Source organism: Schistocerca americana, chromosome 1, assembly GCF_021461395.2.
Source record: "Schistocerca americana isolate TAMUIC-IGC-003095 chromosome 1, iqSchAmer2.1, whole genome shotgun sequence".
NCBI lineage: Eukaryota > Metazoa > Arthropoda > Insecta > Orthoptera > Acrididae > Schistocerca > Schistocerca americana.
This window is the reverse complement of record NC_060119.1, coordinates 776,872,275-776,888,168: the sequence shown is the minus strand read 5'-3', so window position 1 is coordinate 776,888,168 and position 15,894 is coordinate 776,872,275. Positions and strand designations below refer to the sequence as shown.

General features: G+C 44.7%; 1 protein-coding gene across 1 annotated transcript in view; it reads left to right on the top strand.

Moving 5' to 3' along the window:
- The window catches only part of LOC124612249 (methyltransferase-like protein 17, mitochondrial), a 117,763-nt gene that overhangs the window by 43,906 nt on the left and 57,963 nt on the right, over positions 1 to 15,894 (top strand). The window contains exons 5-6 of the mRNA XM_047140329.1: positions 1,097 to 1,259; positions 4,861 to 5,004. Coding sequence (XP_046996285.1) covers positions 1,097 to 1,259; positions 4,861 to 5,004 — 307 coding nt within the window. The remainder of the gene's footprint in view (positions 1 to 1,096; positions 1,260 to 4,860; positions 5,005 to 15,894) is intronic.

Sequence of the window (15,894 nt, the reverse complement as noted above, 5' to 3'; positions counted from 1 at the left end):
CATGTGTGACCTGTTTTAAAAATATTACTGTAAATGGATGCATGTCATTGTTGCTCAGGTTGAGTTCTGTCAATGTAAGAAATCAGAACATTCCTATAAGACTTGGCCAGCTGACCTTCTTGGTGTCTGATTTTCAACATATTAGAGCTATTCCATTATTCCATGAATACCAAATAATAGCCGGATCCACATCCAAGGCAAATCCCTTCTAAAGCTGCCTTCAGTTGCCTCTTGTAGCACCATCGAGGTGTACCATGCTAAGGCTATTCGTAATCAATATAAGTGTTGCACTGTATCTCTTGTGGCCTGACCAGGTACGCCAACCTGTGTAGCCGTAATCCTGTTTCCGGGCCGGGGTGGCTGTCTGGGTACACAGGTTTGCTTGTCCCCAAAATGGATTCACACTGTCATCTCCCAATGCTGCGGCCGCCGTCTCTGTGACATCCATACAGAGGAGGGTCTCTCTGCATGTCGTTATAACCAGCCCATCAAGCACATGTTGGATGCATCAAGAAGACATCTTACAGTATTTTTGCATGCACCAGTGACCGTTCGCCAGTAGTGACCATACTGATGGGGGACGGAAAACGCTACCATGAGAGCTCCTTACCATCATTTTGGCCAGCATGGGAACACAATGCGGTGAACGCATTGCCATCTGTGGTGATAACTCATCCTATTAATAAATACGTTCCGCCTTTTGCGATATCCAGGAGACCATCATGAGTCGCTGTGATTTCAGTGTAATTATTGTCTCTGAATAAAAGTGTCATTTCTGTTCATCTCATTGTCTATTTCTTTCATTTACCTTCTGTACTATACTGTAGCAGTTCTTTCTACATATGGCCCAAGTTTCATCGAGCTGTGTTAGATGGCAGTGACACATTATGCGAAAGTTACTTTCATCCTTTAGTTTTGCAAACCAGTGTCAGGAAGGCCATGCTGTTGTAAATATCAGAACTAGTTTTATGAGCAAGCTTGAAAATTTTGAAAATATTGTTTATATACCTGTTGTTATTTCTGACATAGATTCTAATTACAGTAATAACATAGAAAACCATGTTAAAAATTTTACTGATAGAATTTTTAATTTTAGGGCTGTTAATTCAGTCTGGAGAGAGACCATGAAGGAATATTTTTGTGTGGATTCCTCCCGTGATATGAATGAAATTTCAAGTCTTATTGTGAGAGATGGAAATGCTAACAAAGATCTTCCAAAAGGGATCTTTTATAGACAGTTTCTGCCAGCCTCACACACAGTAAGGAGAAGATTTTTATATTTTTTTCTAGTACTTAAACCATCTTTTGTGTAAAGAAATTACAGAATATGATGGATTTTCATAGGTATTGTAATTAATGGTTGCAAGAAAATGTGAGTTATATAAGTAAATGCCACAGTTAAATGATCTAGTGCATGTGTGTGTGTGTGTGTGTGTGTGTGTGTGTGTGTGTGTGTGTGTGTGTGTGTGATGGTGAGGTACTGCATGTAAACTGAGGTGACAAAAAAGTCATGGAATACCTCCTAATATCATGTCAGACCTCCTTTTGCCTGACATGATGCAGCAACTCGGCATGACATGGACTCAGCGAGTCATTGGAAGCCCCTGCAGAAATAGTGATCCATGCTGCATCTATGCTCAGGCATAATTGTGAAAGTGCTGCCAGCACTTGATTCTGTGCACGAACTGACCTCTCGATTACATCCCATAAATGTTCGAAAGGAGTAATGTTGGGCGATGTGGCTGGCCAAATCATTTCCTCGAATTGTCCAGAATGTCGTTAAAATCAGTTATGAACAGTTGTGACCCACTGACATGGAATATTGTCATCTATACAAATTCCATTATTGTTTGGAAACAAAAGGTCCCTGAATGGCTGCAAATGCTCTCCAAGTAGCCAAGGATAAACATTTCCAGAATGAGATTTTCACTCTGCAGTGTAATGTGTGCTAATATGAAACTTCTTGGCAAATTAAAACTGTGTGCCGGACCGAGACTTGAACTCGGGACATTTGCCTTTCGCGGGCAAGTGCTCTGTCCTCACAGCTTCAGTTCTGCCAGACAAGGTACTGGCAGTATTGAAGCTGTGAGGATGGGTCGTGATCATGCTTGAGTAGCTCAGATGGTGGAGCACTTGCCCGCAAAAGGCAAATGTCCCGAGTTTGAGTCTCGGTCTGACTTACAGTTTTAATTTGCCAGGAAGTTTCATAACCATTTCCAGTCAACGATTACCCAACAATGCACTGTCCTTTTGTACATTGTGTACACAATACTACCACCATTTGTATATTTGCATATCGCTAACATGTGACTTTTGTCATTTCAGTGTATGCAGACTGAACATTGTTAGTGTATATTAAGGTAAGTGAAGTAAAGTAAAGCAAAACAAAGCAAAGCAAAACTATTTGTTCTGGCCCTGATGGGCCAACCAGGGCTGATAGACCACTGTGTCATCCTCTGGCAGTCATCATTGTATGTGGTTCAGAGGAATATGGGGTCATCATTCCACTCTCCTGCCTGTTGTTGGCTTTATTTGTCTTGGAACTGTTGCTTCTCACTCAAGTAGCCCCACAGTTGGCATCACAAGGCTGTGAGTGCACCCTGTTCCAGTCCTCTCACCAAGGAAATATCCTTGGCAGTACTGTGAACTGAAGCTGGGTCTTCCACATAGCAGCCAGAAATGCTGAGAACTGAACAGCAGAGGCGGACTGAAGATTATGTGGTGTTCAGTTAAATGCCTTGCTTTGCTCACCTTGAAATCCACTAGTGATATTGAGTCTGTATGTATGTGATAACCCTTTTATGTGGTATTGACTTATCCACTCTATCACTGTTCAGCAAAGACTGTCATTGCAGGTACACGTAATAATTGTTGCAGATGTGTACTGGTTTGTTAGTCTAAGTGGGTTCCATTGTTTCTAAATAGGAGACAATTTGTGTAATCAGATAATGTATTGCTAATCTAAGTTGATTTTTGAGTCCTTACCATCAGGACATAAAATTCGAAATACTGCCTGTAGACAAATAGTAGAAGAGTGTGATGAGTGAAAATAGCGCCCAGTGTTGTATGTGATTGCAATTGTTTGCAGTTAACAGAATACTTTTTATGAGATGGTAGTGCTGATCCCTTTGTACATCATCAGTTATTAAAGAATAATAAAAAAAAGAAACTTGAAAAGAAGATGCATAATGCATTGTTGCTGTGCAGATAGGATCTTTTTCATCTCTTATTGTTTTCCTATTTTTGAAGTCCAATTTTGTTCAGTGAATAGCTTTCAGTTGTGCCTGGCAGTTATATTGATATGCTCCTGTCTAACAGTAATGTGGCAGTATAGATAGCTTTTTGTGATAATACCTTTATAGTGCCTCTACACCCTTATAATTGGGTGTATTTTTGTGGAAAGTGAGGTAGACATACCTAGTGGCATGTAGCAGCCCTTTCTTTCGTAATGATAGCAGTGGTAGATCATGGCATTGACGCTATGAAATATCAAAGTTGTTGGGGATCCATCTAGATCCCTGATGGTGTAATCAATATCCCCAACTCAGGGAAATTGGTATGACTGGGTCTAAGACATATATGTCTTGAACAAATATTCAGATGTCCATCATGTGTTTCTGAAACCGTTCTGACACAATTGAGATGTCCATCATGTGTTTCTGAAACCGTTCTGACACAATTGAGATGCAACTGAGTGTTCTGCTGAAGTTGCATGTTATCAGACAGAAGGTTCCCATGACCATACTCAGTTTGTGGTAACAAAAACGTATCAGGGGCTCCATTTCATCTTGTGTAAACATTATCCATACAAGATTAACCCCACTTTAACCCTTAATGGTACTTTGTTACCAAGCAGGATTGGCCACATGATATGGTTTTTGATTAACTTGTACTTTGCCATCAGTGTGTTCAACATTTTACCATAGCTTTTCAGTCTAGTCAACCTTCTTAGAGCATAAAAAGAAGAATGATGAGTGGTACGTCATCTGACAGCTTCCTAGTCACTTGAAATGCCAAACCATTTCATTCATCTTGCAACAGGAGCTGTCCATCTCCAACACCACACCTACCTCTAGTTCATTTGCTTATGAGTGTTTTGGATTAAGCTTTTCGGACTTGGAAGGAGACCATTGTGTTGTGTAAAAGCCATTCTCAGAGCACACAGACAATAGATTACATGGAAAGTGTAAATATTCAGTCAGAGTGTCCTGGTTAATTGAGAAATACAGACTATCAATTATAATCCACTGCTAGGGTAATAGTTAACCCTGGAACTTGCACCTATTGTGACGCATCTGTACAGGATAGATTGTGCTAGTTCTCATGTATGTCAATATTGATTCATCCATAAAAGTGATAATCATCTGTGAAATGTTTATCATCACACGTAACTCTTGTATCCATGCCATTTTTTCCCTAATGGCTTACTGTGTAAGTTAATCTATTATACTATGAAATGAACATTCCTAAGAAACAATCAATAAAATTCTGGAAAGCCATATGGCTGCATTCCCAGGATTCATCAATGAAGAAATACACATGTGAAAATATGAACATGCACAATCCGGGAAAGCATGTACACTAGTTTTTCTGATATACTTACTATAATGCTTATAGGTGGACATACCACCAGCATTCTTTTTTTGCTGAACCATGATCTTGTCTCCAATGGTTTATATGTAATGAAAATAATCATTTCATTTTATTATTTCCACCACCACCACCACAAACTTCCAAACAGTTCCATAATATTTTTTTTCCATTTTTCAGTCCCTTCTAGTAAGATATTTTTATTTTTATGAGTACTTTGTTAAGCATTCTGTGTTTCATTTTTTTTCTCTAGATTTTCCCTTTTCACAGATAAAATTTGATATTGTTATCAGTGCCTACTCTTTACTGGAGTTGCCTTCTACAGAAGTAAGGTTGGAAACAGTCCGTAATCTGTGGAGCAAGGCACTAAGATACATTGTATTTGTGGAACAAGGGACAAATGCTGGCTTTCAGGTAAGTGATAATTTTGTTCCATTACATGTCCACAATGCCACTGTTCTGTAAAAGTGAGTCAGGTGGTGCAGTAGGAAGACTCTGAGCTCATATGTGGGAGGACAGCAGTTCAAATTGTCATCTAGATTTAGGTTTTCCGCGATTTCCTGGAATCATTTAAGAGGCATGCCAACATCGTTCCTCTGAAAAGGACATGGCTGATTTCCTTCCCCATATATTCCCAAACCAGACCTGTGCTCTGTCTTTAATGATCACATAATTGATGGGACTGCTGTTCATTGTTTTTGTTTTCCTTGTGGAAGAGTCATCAGATACTATTATAGTATTTTATTGCTTTTACTATTGTTGTCTGCCCTCTAGTGAATCAACTCCAAAATTGCTATAGGCAGGTTACTAGCAATGGTGTGGATAATTTCTTCAACTATCAGGTTTCAGCCTTTGTCATTGTCCTGTGTAATGTCTGTTTCTTCATCTTATTTTATGTGTACAATATATTTCATCGTATTTGACTCTGATGTGAATTGTTAAGGAATAAAGTGAAACACCTCAGTTTTCCATCTTGTCATTTTTTTTCTTATCAAATACCTCATGATAGATAGGTAGACAGTTTATACGTAAGTTAGTTGCTCATACAGGTACACAGCCAAACCCTCCTGCGGGTTCGGGGGTAAGACTAGGCCCGAGGTATTCCTGCCTGTCGTAAAAGGCAAATAAAAGGAGACTCAAACGTTTCGGCCTTATGTGATGGTCCCCTGTCGGGTTTGACCTCCATATCTCCAAATTCTTCTGAAGAGCGAGCCGATTGGGGAAGAGCGCCTTACATGGTGCATTTTGTCCATTGTGCATTGAGACCTCTAGCCAGCCTTACCATCGTCGCATTGCCGTCCCGCTCATTCTCCATCTCTTGGGCGAGGATGCATTCCTGGGTGCAATTTCCATTATGCACTGCGCAGTGTTGCTTTTTGCGGAGGTGACGACCATGGACTTTATTGCACCTAATATCCAGCACGGTAGCCAGTCCGTTGTGGTGGGGCTGCCATGTACCCTGTTGGTTGTAGCCCCCTGACAACACAGGGATCGCTCTACTGATGCCTGCCCCGTTTACTCCCCATCTATGCCAAGGAGTAGATGCCCATCTCCCTGGGGCATCAGGACTCCCGGCAATGGCCATCCTGCCAGGTGGCCCTTGCTGTGGCTGGGTGGCGCCCATGGGGAGGGCCCTTGGTCGGAGTAGGTGGCATCAGGTTGGATGACACGCAATGAAGCATGGCACATCTTCTATTGCTGATGGCCAGCCACCAGCAGTCTCTAAGCATTTGAGGGCTCATTTTAAAGCTAACGTTTATGACGCCAAATCGTTCCCCTCCCTGGCCACACCATGGGAAGAACGAAAGGCAATGAATGAAAGTGAGACGTATTCGCCCAGGTATCTCGTCTGTACCAGAGCTGATGGGGAATCCTTTGTATCCGTGAAGCCTCAGTTCTTTGTAAAGCATTTAGAGGACAAGTTTGGGGAGGTGGAGAGCTTGTCCAAAATGCGCTCTGGGTCAGTTTTGATAAAAACGGCATCCTCTGCCCAGTCACGCAGGTTACTTGCTTGTGACAAGTTGGGGGATGTTAACGTTACCATCACACCTCATAAGAGTTTAAATATGGTCCAGGGTATTATTTTCCATAGGGACCTACTTTTGCAGTCTGATGACGAGCTGCGCGCCAACTTAGAGCGTCGAGGTGTCCATTTTGTCTGGCGCGTTCATCGGGGTCCGAGGGACAATCAGGTAGCAACTGGTGCCTTCATCTTGGCCTTCGAGAGTGATATATTACCGGAGAAGGTCAAGGTGATGGTCTACCGATGTGATGTCAAGCCCTATATCCCTCACCCGATGCGGTGCTTTAAGTGCTGAAAGTTCGGCCATATGTCTTCCCGCTGCACTTCCAGCCTCACATGTCGAGATTGTGGACGCCCATCACATCCCGATACGCCATGTGCCCCGCCTCCCATCTGTGTCAACTGTGGAGAGCACCATTCACCTTGCTCCCTAGACTGCAGGATCTTACAGCAAGAGTGCAAAATCATGAAATGTAAGACCCTGGACCGACTGACCTATACTGAGGCCAAGCAGAAATATGAATGACTACATACGGTACGAATGACTTCCTCCTACGCTGCTGCAATGACAACCATGTTAGCCCCATAAGTTCAGCATATTCCAGCCCAATCACAGAGCCGTACAACTCCACATGCCCCCTTGCCCATGGAGGCATTATCCCCCCTGTTGTTCCTGTGCCACCTACCTCGGGAGCAACACCCTCCACACATCGGGGACATCCGTCCCCACTTCTAAGCCGGAGAAGTGTCCAACTTCTTCGGCTTCTCATGCTTGCAAGGGGTCCCTTGGATCCATCCCTTCCCAGGTTTCCACAAGCGGGAAGGCTGACAACCGACAGTGGCGTAAGTGCCCACAATCAGCTGGTCGTAGGGCTTCGCGATCCTCCTCCGTCCCAGAGACTGAATCGGTGAAGCCCTCCCAGTCAGTGAAACCCAAGGAGCAGCGTGAGAAATCCAAGAAGATGAGCTCTCAGCCTAAGGAACTTGCGGTGCCAGCTACCCCACCGCAACCTTCCAGCTCTGCGTCTGAGGTCGAGGTGGAGATTCTGCCGTCCGCTGAGGACCTCTATCTTGCCGGTCCCTCAAACACCATGGGTAGCACTGGCACAGGTGCTCAATCGGGGGCAGCAGGTGACCCAACGGCGTAATCTGCCTTCCCAGTCCCTTCACACCTTTCTGAGTCATGGACAATACCATCCTCCAGTGGAACTGCAGCGGTTTCTTCCATCATCTAGCTGAGCTCCGACAACTTATCAGCGTACACCCTTTCTTCTGCATTGCTCTTCAGGAAACTTGGTTTCCAGCATTGCAAACCCCCGCCCTCCATGAAAGAGTGTCTGGTGGCGTCTGCATCTATGTCCTTCACTCTCTTCACAGCCAGTCTGTCCCTCTACAAACACCTTTAGAGGCTGTCTCTGTTCGGGTGTGGATGCCACAGGCTGTTACTGTCTGTAGTCTGTATCTTCCACCGGATGGTGATGTCCCACAGCATGTCTTGGCTGCGCTGATCGCCCAATTGCCACCACCTTTCATGTTACTGGGCGACTTCAACGCCCATAACCCTCTGTAGGGTGGGTCAGTGGCAACAGGTCGAGGTGCCATCGTTGAGAATGTATTGGCACAGCTCGACCTTTCCCTTTGAAACGATGGTGCCTTCACACATTTCAGTGTGGCACATGGCACATACTCCGCCATTGACCTTTCGATCTGCAGCTCTAGCCTCTTACCTTCTGTCCAATGGCATGTGCATGACGACCTGTGTGGTAGTGACCACTTCCCGATCTTTCTGTCACTGCCACAGCGTCATTCTTCTGGGCGCCCTTGCAGATGGGCTATGAATAAGGCAGACTGGGACTTGTTTTCCTCCACTGCCACTATTGACCCTGTTTCTCATGAAGCCATTGATTCGGTGGTTCACTCAGTCACCACCAGTATCGTTACTGCCGCAGAATCTGCCATTCCCCGTTCTTCTGGGTCCCCTCGGCGGAGGACTGTGCCTTGGTGGTTGCCTGCCATCACTGAAGCGATTAAAGATCGCCAGCGGGCGCTCCAGCGTCACAAGCGACATCCCTCCATAGAACACCTCATCGCCTTCAAACAGCTGCATGCGCAAGCCCGCTGCCTTATCTGCCAACGCAAGCAGGAGAGCTGGGAACGGTATGTGTCCACCATTGGCCTCCATGTCACTCCATCGCAGGTCTGGGCCAAGATTCGATGCCTCTATGGCTATCGGACCCCTGTCAGCGTCCCTGCGCTCTCACTGAATGGAGCAGTTTGTACTGACTCCGACATAATTGCCAACCGAATTGGCAGAGCATTTTGCTCTGAGTTCCGCTTCTTCGAATTACCCACTGGCCTTCCGCTCCATTAAAGAGCGGATGGAATGTCGGAGCCTTTCATTTCGCACCTACCATCTTGAATCCTACAATGTTCTGTTCAGTGAGTGGGAATTTCACAGTGCCCTCGCCACTTGCCCTGATACCGCTCCTGGGCCAGATCGCATCCACTGTCAGATGCTGAAACACCTTTGAGTGGACTGCCAGCGACGGCTCCTCAACCTTTACAACCGTCTCTGGGTCGAGGGTGAGTTTCCGTCGCAATGGCGGGAAAGCATTGTTATCCCCGTTTTGAAACCTGGCAAGAACTCTTTGGAGGTGGACAGCTACCGCCCCATTAGCCTCACCAACGTTCTTTGCAAGTTGCTCGAACAGATGGTGAGCCAGCGATTGAGTTGGGTACTCGAGTCATGGGGCCTCCTGGCTCTGTCTCAGGGTGGGTTCCGTAAAGGCCACTCTGCCGCCAACAATCTGGTGAGCCTGGAGTCAGCCATCCGTACGGCATTTGCCCGCTGTCAGCACCTGGTCTCTGTCTTTTTCGACATGCGGAATGCGTACGATACTACATGGCGCCACGTCCTCTCTACACTTCATGATTGGGGTCTTCAGGGTCCGCTGCCGATTTTCATACGCAATTTTCTGGCACATCGTACCTTCCGCATGCAAGTCGCGTCCTCTCATAGTTCCTTCCGAGTTCAGGAGAACGGGGTGCCACAGGGATCTGTTTTAAGTGTCTGCCTGTTTTTAATAGCAATTAACAGGCTCGCTGCGGTGGTGGGAATATCTGTCTCAGCGTCCTTGTATGCTGATGACTTCTGCCTTTACTATAACTCCATTGGCATTGCAGGAGCTGAACGTCAGCTGCAGGGCGCTATCCGCAAGGCCCAGTCTTGGGCTGTAGCGCATGGCTTTCTGTTTTCGGCAGCCAAGACCTGCGTTATGCATTTCTGCCGGTGACGCACTGTTCATCCGGAGCAGCGGCTTTACCTTGATGGCAAACTTCTTGCTGTGGTGGAGTCACATAGGTTTTTGGGTGTGGTTTTTGATGCCCGATTGACTAGGCTGCCTCATATTCAACAGCTTAAACAGATGTGTTGGCGGCATCTAGATGCTCTGCGATGCTTGACCCACACCAGCTGGGGCGCCGACCGATCTACCCTCTTACGGCTCTACCAGGTGTTAATCCAGTCCCATCTGGATTATGGGTGCCTGGCTTATGGCTCAGCATCCCCCTCTGTGTTGCGGGTGCTGGACCCAATCCTACACAGCGGGATACAACTTGCCACTGGTGCTTTCCGGACCAGCCCTGTGGACAGCATACTTGTGGAGGCAGGTGTCCCTCCACTGCGGTTATGGTGCCAACATTTACTGACCACTTACGCTGCCCATGTTTGTAGCTTGCCCGGGCATCCAAATTATCGTCTCCTGTTCTGGCAGCCAGTCATCCATCTCCCAGAACGTCGGCCCCGGTCGGGTTGTATGATCGCCGTCCGCATCAGAGAGCTTCTCTTCAGCCTTGGGGTTTCCCCTGTTCCACCTCCTTCCCGGGCCCCTCTGCATACATCCCTGTGGTGTGTGCCTTGCCCTTGCCTTTGGCTGGAATTGGCACTCAGCCCGAAGGACTCAGTCCCTCCGGAGGCCTTCCGCCGCCACTTTTATTCCATCCTAGCCACGTATGAGGGCTCTTGTGTGTTTTACACTGACGGTTTGATGGTTGCTGGTCGTGTCGGTTATGCTCTAACTGTAGGGGACCATTACGAACAGCGATCCTTGCCGGCTGGCTGCAGCGTTTTCACTGCTGAGCTGGTCGCTATCTTTCGTGCCCTAGAACATATCCGCTCCTGCTCAGGTGAGTCCTTCGTTATCTGTAGCGACTCCCTGAGCAGTTTATGAGCAATCGACCAGTGTTTCCCTCGCTCTCGTCTGGTGATGGCTGTCCAGGGGTCCCTCCATGCTCTTGCCCATTGCGGTCACTCTGTGGTCTTTGTGTGGACCCCAGGCCATGTTGGGATACCCGGCAATGAAAAATGTTGACCGACTAGCGAAAGAGGCCACCAGTAAATCATCTCTGGACGTTGGCCTCCCAGAGACTGATTTGCGAGCCTTCTTACACCGCAAAGTTTTTGCGCTATGGGACGCTGAATGGCGCAATCTGACCACACCCAATAAACTCCATGCTATCAAGGAGACGACCTCTGTGTGGCGGTCATGCATGCGAGCCAATTGCAGAGACTCAGTGGTCCTTTGTCGGCTCCGCATTGGGCACACTCGGCTGACGCACGGCCACTTATTGCGCCGTGAGGACCCACTTCTATGTGGATGTGGCTCCGTTTTGTCTGTGGTCCACATTTTGTTGGAGTGTCGCCTTTTAGCTGTGCTCAGACAGACGTTTGCGCTGCCTGACACGCCCCTGCCCTTTTAACAGATGACTCTGCCATGGCGGACTTGATTTTGTGTTTTATTCGGGCAGAGGGCTTTTATCACATGATCTAAGTGTTTGTCTTTATTTTGTGACGAGACTGGCCTCTGGCCTACAGTTTTAGTCTGAATTTTTAATGTGTTCTTGGTGGTTGGCTTTTCCTTTTTTGTCCCTATGGTCGGCCAACCACTGTCACACTCTGTGTGATTTTAATTCGTTTTGTCTGTTCTTTGTCTGAGTCTTTCTTGTCCTCTGTCGTCTGTTCTCTCCATTATTCGGTTTTACTCTGTGTGCGTGTTTTTAAGTTTTGGAACAAGGGACCGATGACCGTAGCAGTCTGGTCCCTTTAATCGTACAAACCAACCAACCAACCTACACAGCCAAAAGTATTGGGCACCCTAGAAATTTTGCATGTGTGCAATGTATGTAACTGTAAATAAACTCGTTGCTTTGAAAATTAGTTTGTTGGGATCAAAAAGGACAAAAACAATGATCCACCTCAAAACCACCCATAAAACATCTGGTGCACTAAAATTTGTTATTTGAGTGATTTTCTGTGTTCTAATCAGTTTGCTACATTCACCTGTTGTGAACACATATCACTAATCTGGTGCTCTTTTCCTGTTTAGATTTGTGACATCAGTGTTACTGCTGGATTATGCCTAAAAGAAACAAACTTAGTATAGAAAAATTGGTGCAGATAAAGCACTTGCATGAGCAAGGGAAATCACAGGTAGAGATTTCGAAAACTGTGAAATGTTCATGCCAGTCTGTACAATATGCTATTGAGCGTTTTGCCATGACTGAGTCATATGTTAATAGGCCAAGAACTGGGCGCATGTGGATCAAAACAAACTGTGAGAACTGAATGATAGTGAGAGAGTCATTAAAAAATAGGAACAAATCCTCGTTAGACTTCGGTGCTGAGTTGTCTAAAAGTTTTAACAAAACAATATCTGCTCACACTGCTCGTAGATGACTTCAAGAAGTTGGTCTAAAAGGCTGTAAAGTTCGGAAGAAGCCATGGCTCTCTGACAAGAATAGAAAGGCACAATATGAGTGGTTTCTAAAACACTAAATGTTTACCAAACAAGAGTGGTCAAATATCATGTGGTCTGATGAAGCATACATTCAGGTAGGTTTGTCAACTTGATGCTGTAACAACACATACCAATTTGGATAGAAAACAAAAGGCATTAATTTAAAAACACATGAATGAATTCTCTACAATACTTATTCGCTTTTCAGATTTCCACAAAGTATATAGATGTCCTAGAGTCTGATTTACTGCCCTCTTTTACAACTCTTTTGTGATACAAACATGGACGGCATTAAATTCCAGTGCGATAATGCAACCTGCCTTATATCTGGCCACGCAGTGACATGGGTGCAGGAAAATAGCATTGAGCTTCTGGACAGGGCTGCCCAATCACCGTACCTGAACTCCATAAAGCATTTAGGGGTTTATTGAAATGCAAAGTTAGGCGGCATACAAGTAAGTCAAAAGAAGAATTAAAAGACTGCCTGTACCTTGAGTGGAATTCCACAAGAGCCGAAGATTGTGAATAGCTAGTGTGCTCTCTACCAAAAAGAATTTCTGCTGTAATAAGGGCCCACAAAATATTGATTTTGTGTTACTAACTGAACTCTGTCCGAACAGGCCTTGGAAGGCCCAATGGTACCGACCGGCCACCACGTCATCCTCAGCCCACAGTTGTCAATGGATGCGGATATGGAGGGGCATGTGGTCAGCACACTGCTCTCCCGTCCGTATGTCAGTTTACGAGACTGGAGCCACTACTTCTCAATCAAGTAGCTACTCAGTTTGCCTCACAAGGGCTGAGTGCGCCCCGCTTGCCAACAGCACCCAGCAGACCGGATGGTCCTCCATCCAAGTGCTAGTCCAGCCCAACAGCGCTTAACTTCGGTGATCTGACGGGAACTGGTGTTACCACTGTGGCAAGGCCGTTTGGCTTTGTGTTACTAATAAACATTATAAACGCAAACAAATTGTTTCTATTTATGTAATTTTCTTATTTTTCACAAATCTCAAAGTTACCTAGAGTGCTCAATACTTTTGGCCAAGAATGTATAACATCATTATAATTCTGCATCTACACACATTCCACAAGCCACCAAACAGTGCATGGTGGTGGGTGTCTTATACCACTGCTGATAATTCCCTTTCCTGTTCTGCTCACAAATGTAGTAGGGGAAAAATGGCCATCTATTACTCTGTAAAAGCACCAGTGTCCCTTATCTCATCTTTCCAGTTCTTCTGCACCATGTTCGTTGTTGGCAGTAAAATCATGCTGCAGTGAATTGCAAATGCTGGTTCTCTAAATTTTGTCAGTAATGTTTCATGAAAAGAACATTGTCTTCCCCAGGGATTCCAATTTCAGTTCCTGCAGCATTTCCCTAGTAATTCCGTGTTCATCCAATTTGTTAGGGAGAACACAAGAGCAACGCTCAAGAATGGGTGGCCTAAGTGTTCTACACATGATCTCCTTAATAGATGAGCTACATCTTCCTAGAATTCCACCAATAAACCAAAGTTGATCGTTTGCCTTCCATACAACCGATCTTGTAAGCTTGTTTCATTACATATTGCTCTGAAATGTTATGCGTACGTATTTCATAGATGTGACTGTCAAAGAACAAGATTATTTTTTATAAAAGAAAACGTGGTCCGTTGTAGGCTGTAATGTAAATATTCTTTATTTAAATTTTTCTATTAGCTAATTTTGATCATAAGTCATTTTCAAGCACATGCATGATTCCATGTAATACACAGTGTAATTATTAGATTCTTTTAGTTTATGTGTACAAACCAGATGTCATATTACTTAATTACAATAGCACTGAATACACATTAAAAAACGTTACAGCATCACATATCACATGTCTTATGTGACATGTGGTGTTGAGTATTATTGATGTGGATTCAATCCTAATGTAATTATGGAGTATCAAAACTAATATGAAAAGGATAGATTGCTGCTCACTGTAAAGATGACATGTTGAGTTGCAGAAAGGCAAAGGAAAGACTGTTATACATTTAGCTTTTTCCCAAAGCCTTTTTCAGAAAAGAAAACACACTATCACATTTACACACAGGCAAAATTCATTAAAAAATTTTTAAAAAGTTGTAAGTTAGTAAAACCCTTCACAAAATAATAAAAACTGTACCTCCTGTCATCTGACATTCCTCATTACTGCAGTACTGTAAATACTCGTGAAAATAGCATACTACTTCTATTCTCATGACCTTAATGTATATGGTGCTGTGTGTGAGGTTTGTGTAAATGCTGGTTGCCAATTCTTCTTCTTACTCCCTCTCCCCACTTTAGGGAATGCTACCATACCAATGGCATTGAAGCCTTTGAAAGGACAAAAGTGCCCCACATGCGCAATAATCTTATGTGTAGGCAACTGCAGTTTGACATTTCCTGGCAAGTGTCGTTTTGATAGTCTGGTACGGACACTGGTACCAGGTGATGAAACTCTCTGTTTTATTCTTTGGGGTGTATGAGCTTGTCAGCATTACCCATTGACTTACACAGTATTATGGTAATTTAACATTACATTGTCGCATTCTTTCTTGTTGCTCAAGGACCTTGATGTTAGCTTTTTGTATCCACTTCCATATCTTCTTCACAACATTCCGTATGGATTCTTCATTCATCCCCAAATTCAATTTGACCACTTCAAATGCTGAAGACATTTTTCTATGAGACACCACCTATTATGGTACATGCCTGTATTATAGGTTTTCAAATTATAAGCTGCAGCAGCAATAGAGTATGTCCACATGAGGCAAATGGGCAGTGGTAGAGTATGTCTGCTCAAGACAGCTAGTCAGGTCTGGCGTGAACTTAGGAACCTCCAAGCAGTCGATGGAATTAAGCCGGCAGTTGGCCTTCTGCCTGGAAGACACCAGTTCAGCTCCCAGTGGCTCCTGAACTTAGGCCAGGAGGCAGTCCTGCAACTTAGTGAAGACAAGTGTCTAGCAGTGGTAGGAAGATGAGCAATTTCAGGGCAATAACCGATGTGGAGTATGAGGGGCGTTTGAAAAGTCCATGCAAAGTCCGAGAGATGTCATCACCAGCATGTATCGAGGTCATGTTTAGTTAGTAGCATCTTTGGAAAGAACACACACCAAGTTTCAGCCATATTGGTCTATTTCTTTGAGTTTAGCATTCGTGTGAATCAAGGAAGTTGAGCGCTTGTCAAAAAATGGCCGAAAAAGAATTTAGTGTGGTGATTAAACATTACTTTATGAAAGGCAAAACACCTCAGGAGATTAAAGAGAAGCTTGCTAAACATTACGGTGACTCTGTACCTTTGATTAGAACAGTTTATAAGTGGTTTCAAAATTTTTGGGGTGGCCATATGGGCACAAGTGATGCTGAACGTTCTGGACACCCTGTGGAAGGTTGGGACTCCAGAAATCATTGATAAAATCCATGATATGTTGATGGATGACAGAAGAGTTAAGGTGCGTGAGATTGCTAGTGCTGTGGGCA